We start from the raw sequence: 10,147 nt of genomic DNA, 5'->3' as shown, positions 1-10,147 counted from the left end.
CAAAAATCTTCAATTGAATTTCCACTATATCATACCTCTCCAACAACGAATTCGTTTCAAGAAGTTCACCACATTTTAAGGCATTAGATCTCTTCAAATGGCCAAAGACATTTGGTACCAAATAAAAGCAGTAAACTTATATGATATCAAATGTTCTACTTGACATTTGATAGCAGTAAACTACTCGTATATATTTTCTAACCACCAAAAGCCAATCAGGTGCTTATCAGAAGCAAAGAGGAACTTCATAATATATATGTTATTATATAAAAAGGAAAAAAAAAACAAAATCAACAACAAATTATATTAAAAAATAGTTTAATACCAAAATAAAATTAACAAATTGGATTGAAAAAAAAAAAAAAGAGAACATAGTTTCTCAAAAGAGTGATTTAGAAAGGAAAAGGAACCATGTTCCCTACCTATTTCAACACAACATTGTCGAGAATACGTAGGCCATCCTAACATTAATTGGAAATACATGTGAGACTTAAGAAGGACATTTAACAATATCAAAGCACAATGAACAAAGAAAATAAAGACATAATCTGAAATAAGTTATATTCATTACCATATGGGTTGCATTGGTTGTTTATATATCTTCAATCCAACAAATCTAATCCAAGCATATACCTTCTATCGTAAATTGCTTAATGGGTGTTCTGCTTGATTGAAATAATGGAAAGCCTCATTTGGCTACTCGGTCCTCAACACTAATTCATAAAAAGGAAAGGTATGTACCGTCCAATTAAAGTCATCATCAATATTTAAGATTCTACCAAAGTTCAAGTATGAATGGGGGTGAAAAAAATGAAAAGTAACAATATTATCACCAAATAAAAGAAGCATTAACTATTTGAAGTAAATTAACTACAATAGATGATATTCATAATGAGTCACATTCTTTTTTTGGAAACGCCGGGACAATCCTTTGTTCCATATCCCTAGGGCCAAACGATTCCCTTATTATGTAGAAAAGGTCCGATTGTGAGGCTGCCATTCTTGACTGGAGGGTTTGGATAACATGTGTATATTACAGGTACCTTGTTTTCTTTTTGCTAAGTATTAAATTAATGGATGAATTTGCACCGGCATACTATTGCATAAAGAACCATAAACATCATTTTGTTGTTTTTTTTACAGGAATTCGTTCCTCACTATGGGAACACAAAATTGAAAAAAAAAAAAAAAAAAAGACAATCTTCTTTTTCACAAAGACACAACTAAATAAACAAATTTATATTTATAAAAATTGATAGGCACATGTTCGCAGGTAAAAAAATATATTAAATTAACAAAAACATGCGTGAAACACTCCATCAAATGTAAAGGATGTTTATATTCTGTATTTTGATAAGATTAAGATTAAAGTGGTTGATATGCATAATAACAAACAATGGATAATGTGAGTTTACATTCTCCTAGGAGAAGATCATTATTCGAAAAAAGAAGATAATATACAGTAAATGCTCCGAAATTTTTAAAAAAATGATAAGTATAAGGTAATGTCAATACGGTTATGATAAATCAGTAGTCTGTACAGTCACGTTGATGCATTAGAGAATCCCAGTAAACTTTGAAAAATAAAAATTGGGGAAAAAAATATTAAATATAGACTCACAAATGAAAACTGAAGTAGATATAACATTCCCTCGCACAAATGAACTGACACAAAAAGAGAATAAATAAGAAATAAACAAACACAAATCAACTTCTAATTTTAACACAAAATATTGGTGATGCACTGAGCACTCAATGTGATTATGAAAAATTTGTCCAACAAAAGAGAACAACAGTAAATGCTCCGAAATATATATATAAAAAAAATGATAAATATAGGGTAATGTCAACACTGTTATGATAAATCAATAGTATGTGCAGTCACGTTGATGCATTAGAGAATCCCAATAAACTTTGAAAAATAAAATTAGGGAATAAAATATTAAATGCAGACTTTAATCACAAATGAAAACTGAAGTAGATATAACATCCCTTCACACAAATGAACAAACAGAAGAAGAGAATAAAGGAGAAATATTATTAAACAAAAGGCATGAGTTTCGAAAGTACATCAACACAATTTATGCTATGACATTAACGCGTTGTAGGAGTTGAACACTTCAGAGGCTTAATTTTAGAATGCAGTACCATCACGGTTTGAACCCCCGCACTTTGAAAACCTAAAAGTTGACATATCAACATCTACAAACATTACATGATTATAATAGTTAAATGATTAGAATTTTCTATCATGAGCACTGGCATAGAGTGGCACTTGATATATATACTCAATATGGTAGTAATCGCTGTTGGAAATGAAGAAAATAGTGATGAGTAAAACAACACCAAGCACTCGTATATTGTATTGTAAACACCAAATTGTGTGCTAGCAAATTAAATGCAGTTTATTTTTGTTCGTTGCCATCAAATGTAAAAGATCATAAACAACTACGCCCGGGAATTATGTCGAATAAGCCCTAATGATCGAGTCAATATTGTAACTAAAATATTGAGCATATGAAAGAAACTAATACTGAAATTGGAATAATGTCAAAGAGTTAACACGTTAATAATTGTGGAAGTGTGATTCAATTATCTGATTGCAAAATGGGACAGCAAAAAAAAAAAAAAGAAATCCTCAGTTCTCCATGTAATTTTTTGCTGGAGAAGACAACACTATAGGCTAAGAACACAACTTAACACTACACCTTAAATGTTATAATACATCATCTCAGCTTATAATCAATTGGATTGCTTGGATGACACTACAACGTACTATGGATTAAAAGAGAAATTTCTGATCATGGAGAGAATGTAAATTAACACTACAATAACATATTGAAAGGCAAAATTTTCACCGTTGGATTTTCAGAAGAAAAGCTAATTTATACTAAATACATTGTAAGTTTGAAAGTACTACGTATTAAAATAGAGGATACTATACCTGGAGAGTGTGGTACAGTCCTTACGGCAGAGAAGTTGTCAAAATCGTTGTATAGGTTGAGTAAGAAGTGATTTTGGCAAAAGAGGAAGTGCTACTGGAAGCCGGGAAGAACAAAGCAAAAGTAAAAGGCCACCCCATATCACCTGGAGAAAGAGAAAGCTACTTTTCACCTAACTTGCTTTCATAATTCCACTCATTTGTTTTCTTGAGCAATCCCAATACAACAACAAAGCCAACTAATCAATCTCCAATGAAAATATTGTTGAGATGGGTAAAACTACAATACTCTTAACAAAATTTTGGGACATGAAGAAAACATGCCCATGCAAAATTAGAGAAATGAAAGCTGCAATGATGACTGCTAAGGTCTTAGGGACACATACATGAGACAAATGAATGTGTTTGAATTCTGAACCTAGCACAGAGATGGGCATTTTCAAACTAAAAGCAACACGCATTCTGATTCTGGTCATACAGGAGGAGGCCAGTGTAAGGATTGATTGGTGAATCATATTAGTACAAAAGGGAAGATTTGAAAGAATCTGGAACACAAAAACACAGAACGAATATGCTTCTTATCCAATGATTAATTATGCAATTGGTTCCTAAACATGTTAACTTGTCCAAGCTACTTGAGTAAAGCACCCGATATAGGTTTTTTCTATATAAAAAATAATAAGAAAAAGAGATAAAGTTTGGAGCAGTACTTCTTGTTAATTTTATCAAACTTTACTGTAAGAAGAGCCATTCCCTTCTTGTCTGATCTCAAAAGTGGCTTCTTGAGCTCCTTTTCAACTTTCTCCAATGCATCCATCATCATAGCCTCTGCTCCAAGGTCATCAGGCAGACCTCTCCTGCAAACAAATAACATTAAGCATATACAAAATCTAAAGAATTATACAACTGTAGTGTCACATTTAAAGGGGGAGGGGGGATTCAAAATCAATGGTATTAGAAACTAATAATAGTATAATAAACTTCATGAACTCCAAGTAATACATACTTGATCCTTATCTCCTTTAAAGTTAGTAGATATGTTCGAGCATCTGGGATATTTTGTGTCTGTGATTGAATGGTATACTTAATCCACTCAGATTCTGAGAGCAAACCTGCTCTGCAAGGCATCAAAAGGAAACACACACAGATGCATAAGTGCCACTATAATACTCACAGAATCACGACAATGAAATTAACCAAGAATGGAACTCGACCAAATACTTGGTACTACGATGTTTTCCAATTCATGCCCGTGTTTAAATAAGTCCCTTTTTTAAAGAAAAGTAAATCACAATATGTATGTCACATGAACTCTATTTTGGTTTGATGAGATGCAAATATGTAATTATGCAGTTATGCATTATCCTCTTTGGAAGCCAAAAAGAAGAAGATAGATGGTTTCTTACTTTTCTCTAACAGTCTTCATGACATTTGTATATTGAGTTACTGCAGCAGGATCCTCTGGAGCTATAGTAATCTTCTCCTTCCGTAGCACCCCAATTGCAGTCTCAAATTTGTTCTTCACCTCCAGAAATATGTTCTTCAACATCTCTTTTAGCCCCCATAGAAATGCAATTGTCAGTAACAATATATCATAGGAACCAATGTAGGCATTAAAATTTAACACTTTTCAGGTTTATTTTGTTTAAGAATGGAGATAAGATTTAAGAATCGAGATAAGAGGAAGAGAGAGGTTTTTATTTTTGACTTTTTGTTTTTTGGGTTTTTTTTTACGAACAATTGAAAAGGGCGTGGATTTGCTTTTTTTTGTGCGGAGGGTGACGTGTTTCCATTAGAGTAAAAAGGGGGCTGACGTGTTTCACTGGGAGCATTCTCAACTACTCAGTATTCATGATCTTTGATATATAATAGCAGTCCCTTTATTTTAAGTACCCTTTTTACTCACGAGATATAAGGAGAAACCCCGCGAAAAATCAGGACAAAGAAGTTTGAAAAATCCGGATAACTAAAGAAGAAGAAATCATGAGAGAGGAAAAAAAGTCGCGGGAAATAAGGAGAGAAAAAACTACGAGTCCCTCACAAACAAGATTCTCAACCCTACGAGTCCCCCAAAACCTTCTTTCTCCACCTCTAAATTCACGTAGGTTATAGGGATTCTAGGCGTTCGAATTTTGTGATGGCATGTCTTTCTTCCCTAAATCACTCGATGCTTTCGTGCAGTTGAAGACGCATTGAAATATTTCAAGGATTCTTTACCACCACGAGCTGATCTGTGCTTGGATCGGAAATTGGTAATAGAAGCTTCTAACAGTCTGCAGAAAGCGCAGGTATGTGCATCCGTCTTTCGTGAGTTTAATCTCTCATTTTCATATATTTGCGATGCTGACATCCAAACTTTTAACTAGATAAAAACTTTTGGTCTTCTAATATCTAGGGAGGCTACTTTCTTGACTATGAAATAAAAACATAATAGCATAACAAATGAACATTGAAACATAAAGCGCAATTGCAAAGCAATTATGCTTCTTCAGCAATTTTTCTTTGAAAATTTTTTATACAAGAAGAGATCATCAAAGCTCATTCTGCTAATTGGATATCTTGACATACAACAGTGTCACTTAATAAATTTTTCTGATCTAACTAAGCTTTATATATCTAATTTGGATTATGGTGTTTTCAATGAAGATATTAAGGCACATATATTTATTTCATGTTATAGTTAATTATAAATGTTTAGGAATAAGATTTCTGACTGTGTATGAAATATTATGAAAACTGCCCGTCTTTAGAAGATTGGTGGAAACATGTTATTTCTATAGGAGAGTTTTGTATTTTATTACTCTATCTTTGTACACACCGTTTCATGGTTGGCATTTGCAATTTTTATGGGAACTTGAAGAATGATCAAGATAGCTTTTTTTGTGGATACCAACTTGGGGATGGTTAGCGGCTTAGTTTGTGATGATATATTGAAGAGGATTTTGATTGGGAGTATATTATTGCCTCATGCTGCTGTTTATTTTTCATATTATTTAACAAACTAAAGATGAGGTAGTAAGCTAGAGTTTGTATATTATTGTCAGTACGAGGCTCTACTGTTTCTTTGTGGAACAAATACAAGATTTGCCCACTTTATGTCGTCAACTCATAACTCATAGGGAGGAGGAGGAGGTTTTGATTTATAGAAACATAAAAATAAAAATAAAATGAGGAATGCAAGTTGTATACTACAATCCCAAAAAAAAGATAACATTGATTTGCATATTCTTACCTAAGCCTTCTACTAAATCTTAATTACCCCAAGTCAGTCATCATTCATGGTGAGGATGACCCAAATTTCTATCAAAAGAGTCTGAAGTCTTTTTTCCTTCAGTTGGCGATCTTTTATATATATAAAAAGAGATATATATATATATATATATATATATATATATATATATATATATATATATATATATATATATATATATATATATATTAGATGAGAATGGACATGAGAATGGACATGCTACCTTTGAGTGGGGTCGAGATCCCAAAGACTTTTTCAATACAAACCTTCATGTTGTCTGTCTTGTACGACTCACTCTAAGTATGGACATTCAAGGAAGGCGTTTGAAGTTAAAGTTGGTAGATGTTTATGTGTGTCGTTGGGAACCCCACAGGTCATTGGACCACTGAATATTGGTTCTCCAACTAAAAATGTTTTCATCTTCCCCGATTTGTTATGAATCTTGAGGATACTTATTGGAGCAGATTAGCATTTTGAATCACGCATGCTTTCACCTTGAAGGATTTGCCTTTGGAACGTCATGTCGGTTCTGTTGCTTGATGTGGCTGGTGTGGATAAGTGAAAATATTCTTTGAGAGGCTTGCATGTCAAGAAGGATTCCTGATTAGTAACAAGGTGCTGATTTGGTGTTTGATATCTCCAGATTGGATGAAGGAGGAGCCTGCTATTCATGGGTATTTTTGTTTAACTGGATTGTCATACCTTTAAGTAAACTTCATTAAGTATACGAAAGTTCTATGGCGTGGGCACACTGTAGTCATGGTTTGAGGATGATATGACACGAGAAATCAGGGGAATACTTTTGGTGATTTTGGTGAATAAGGAAGTTCAACAAAACAAAACCCAAAACCCTTTCTTTTCAATCACGGTCTCTATACCAAAAAAAAAGAAAAAGAAAAAAAAAATCGCATCTGCTCATTCTCTCCCCCTATACCTGAAAATGATCACATGGAGAGTTTCTTTCGTCGAATTCACCTCTCCCACGCCCAATCTTTACATCAATGGATGGTTTAGACATGATTTGACGAAAGGATCGAGATTCGGAAGAATAAACAGAATCCTCGTAAGTAAATTTTAAGTATCCAAAATTAGTCACGAGAAATCTGGGGATTAAGAAAAAACTAGGAGTTCTAAAGGAAGTTCATGTAGACCCAAAAACGTTAAAACAACTTAAACCAAAAAAACCTTTTCTTCCCATCCAAAACCTTTGCTTCTCCCCTCACGAAAGATCTTCACTCAAAAGATTTTCTATATACAGATGAAGAAGAAATCACTTCAAAAGCTTTACTGGGATATTTCATCAACCTTGGCTCCTCATTGCGCTTGGTTCAAAGGATTCGCAGATTCAAAGGATTGGTGGTTGATTTTTTATCTCAATTTTATTTCATCACCTTTGATGTTAATGAGATATTAGTTCTTTTTGTCTTGAGAAATCAAATTTTAACTGTTAGTTAAATTCCTCAAAGTTGTTATTGATAGAAACACTATTTTTAGTCTTAAAATAATGCACCATCGGCTATAAACAGTGTTTGTTAAGTTCTATTTAATATTGTATCAAATATGTTGGCATGATGCTAACCAATTCCTCTATATAACAAAGTTCTATTTAATATTGTGTATATGTTTACTACAATGTCATAGCTATTGCAAATATTTTCATCAGCATACCCGATTGTGCAAAATCAGAATATTACAAGACAACACGATTGAACAACCCGAGTGTGACTATTCCACCAAATGGTTTTAAAGATTTCCACCTCTTCTTATTTTGCACAATCGTTTCTTCCTATTTAGATGAGGTAGAAATCAGATTGGCAGTGTTAGTTCTTTAAGATAGGAGACTCTGAAAGCGGCTTCACAGTCCCTTTTCCTGGTCCCTGAGACTGTCCACGTAAGCAAATTTTAAGTACCCAAAATTGGTCACGAGAAATCAAGAGAGGGGAAAAAAACTCGCAGGGAATAAAGAATTATACGGTGAGTCCCCACAAATAAGATTCTAAACCCCACGAGTCCCCCAAATCCTTCTTTCTCCACCTCTAAATTCACGTAGAAAAGCACAACTAAAACTCTAAGACCGAAAATTAACACAGACTTATCTCTTCAGAATCCACATCTGAATCCCCCGTAGAAGCAGAGGAATCTGGATCTATCCAGGCCGATTGCTTCATATGAATCATACAAAGCAGCTAAGGCATCCGAAACAGGAGAATATGACAGTACACTCCTTTTTCCAGGAAGAAAGAACGAGGTCTTTTCAGCCTGACCCGATGAAGAGGGGATTTATATAGTGGTAAGATATTGGTTTTGTAATTCATTTAGTACTCTTATTTTCGTGGACCTACAGTAGTAATGACACTCTTGAAGTGGAGATTAATAGTATTTGTAACTTTTTGGATGCAAGGACACCTTTTGTTGAAGTGATCACATTGAAGGAAACATGTGAGTACTATATGTCTCTATAAGTATATTCTTCTTCAGTGATACTTCTGTGATTTAGTCCAATTTATTTAATATTTTAGTTTAATATCATTGTTATTGCTTTTTGTTCATGCATGTATATATATTGGAAACTATCTGAAAGAATGAGCAAAACAACGAGTCTTGAGTTCTAATTTTCTATTTTGTTTTATAGATGCCATAGTTTGATGCCCACATCAGTTATCAGTATCACAAATCTATTGCATAATATTATTTTGTTTCTTTTAATATGTGCTTAGCCTCTTTCTTCTTCTGAATTAGGTACGTGCTTAGCTCTTGGGACAAAAAGAATGGCACGGTTAAATGCTATTGTAAGGTCTTTGCCTTCAGTAGAGACGCTAGGGTGCACAACAATAATCTGCAGTGACACAACTGGTACTCTTACAACTACCACGATGTATGTATCAAAGGTGATTATCGGATGACGTCCCTATACAAATTTCATATCGCTTCACCTATTTTAATTATTTAAACTATTCCCCAGAAGTAGGTTGGTAGTAAACTTCAGAAACTCTGGAAGTTCTTTGTTATTCCCAGTACATTCATTCTGTATTGGAAATTCATTCTTTCAATCTCTCTGTCATTACTTATTAGTGTGAAAGTAATATAATTACTGTTTTAGTTTTTATTGATTAAGTAGGAAGAATACACCTGGAAATGATTTTCCTATTGCTGTGTAGTTTAAGCAATCGTTTTGATTCCTAACTTACTATTTCGTTGATACTTCTTTCCAGATATGCGTCGTTAACTCTATGCACCATGGTGTCAAGTATTCTGAGTTTAGTTTCGTTAGCAGAACAACATATGCACCGAAGGCATTATTCTTGGATGATCTTTGGTGTGAAGGTAAATGTTTCCTTCTATAATAAAAATATTGCTTGATATGATTTTTTTATTTCTGAATTCCTTCCTCCCATTTTATAATTTTTAAAAAAAAAGTTAGAATCAAACTCAAAATTTTCCTTGCCGAAACTATGAAATCAAAAGGTATCCCATCCTATTTCCTTTTCGATTGTATAAAATAATATCATACTTTACCCATAAAATAATAAACATATTCTTAATGTCTGTTTCCATACATGATAGTCTGTGTTGACATGAGCAATCAAAGAGCTTGGATAACCCACTTATTTTTTGTTGACCTTCTGCAGCTTGAGTTTCCTGCAGAATTTACTTGCCTCCTTCATATTGCTATGTGTTCTTCCCTTTGCAATGAGTCAATGCTACAATACAATCCAGCAAAGGAAACCATGAGAAAATTGGCGAGTCAACTGAAGTGGCTCTCCGAGTTCTAATAGAAAAGGTAAGTTAAACCTGTAGTTTTTAAATAACGTAAATAGAAGTTTTATGTATCAAAAAGTCAATTAGAAGGAAATCATTATTTTCTTATTTTACTATACATCAGGTTGGTCTACCTAGGTATGACTCTATGCCTTCATCTCTAAATATGTTGAGCAAGCATGAGCGCGCATCTTACT

At 33.5% G+C, this 10,147-nt stretch overlaps 1 protein-coding gene across 1 annotated transcript; it reads right to left on the bottom strand.

Moving 5' to 3' along the window:
* Positions 1-2,195: 2,195 nt before the first annotated feature.
* On the bottom strand, positions 2,196-4,490 carry LOC147488738 (putative ATP synthase 24 kDa subunit, mitochondrial). Its single transcript, XM_086574477.1, has 4 exons — positions 4,348-4,490; positions 3,948-4,058; positions 3,652-3,798; positions 2,196-2,202 (listed from the first exon to the last, which is right to left on the bottom strand). The coding sequence occupies exons 1-4, from the start codon at positions 4,488-4,490 to the stop codon at positions 2,196-2,198; spliced, it is 408 nt and encodes a 135-aa protein (XP_086430603.1).
* Positions 4,491-10,147: the final 5,657 nt, after the last annotated feature.

The sequence above is a fragment of the Coptis chinensis genome, chromosome 7, assembly GCF_015680905.1.
Source record: "Coptis chinensis isolate HL-2020 chromosome 7, ASM1568090v1, whole genome shotgun sequence".
NCBI classification, from domain to species: Eukaryota; Viridiplantae; Streptophyta; class Magnoliopsida; order Ranunculales; family Ranunculaceae; genus Coptis; species Coptis chinensis.
Note: the sequence above shows the minus strand (reverse complement) of the source record. Positions and strands in the feature narration are given on the sequence as shown.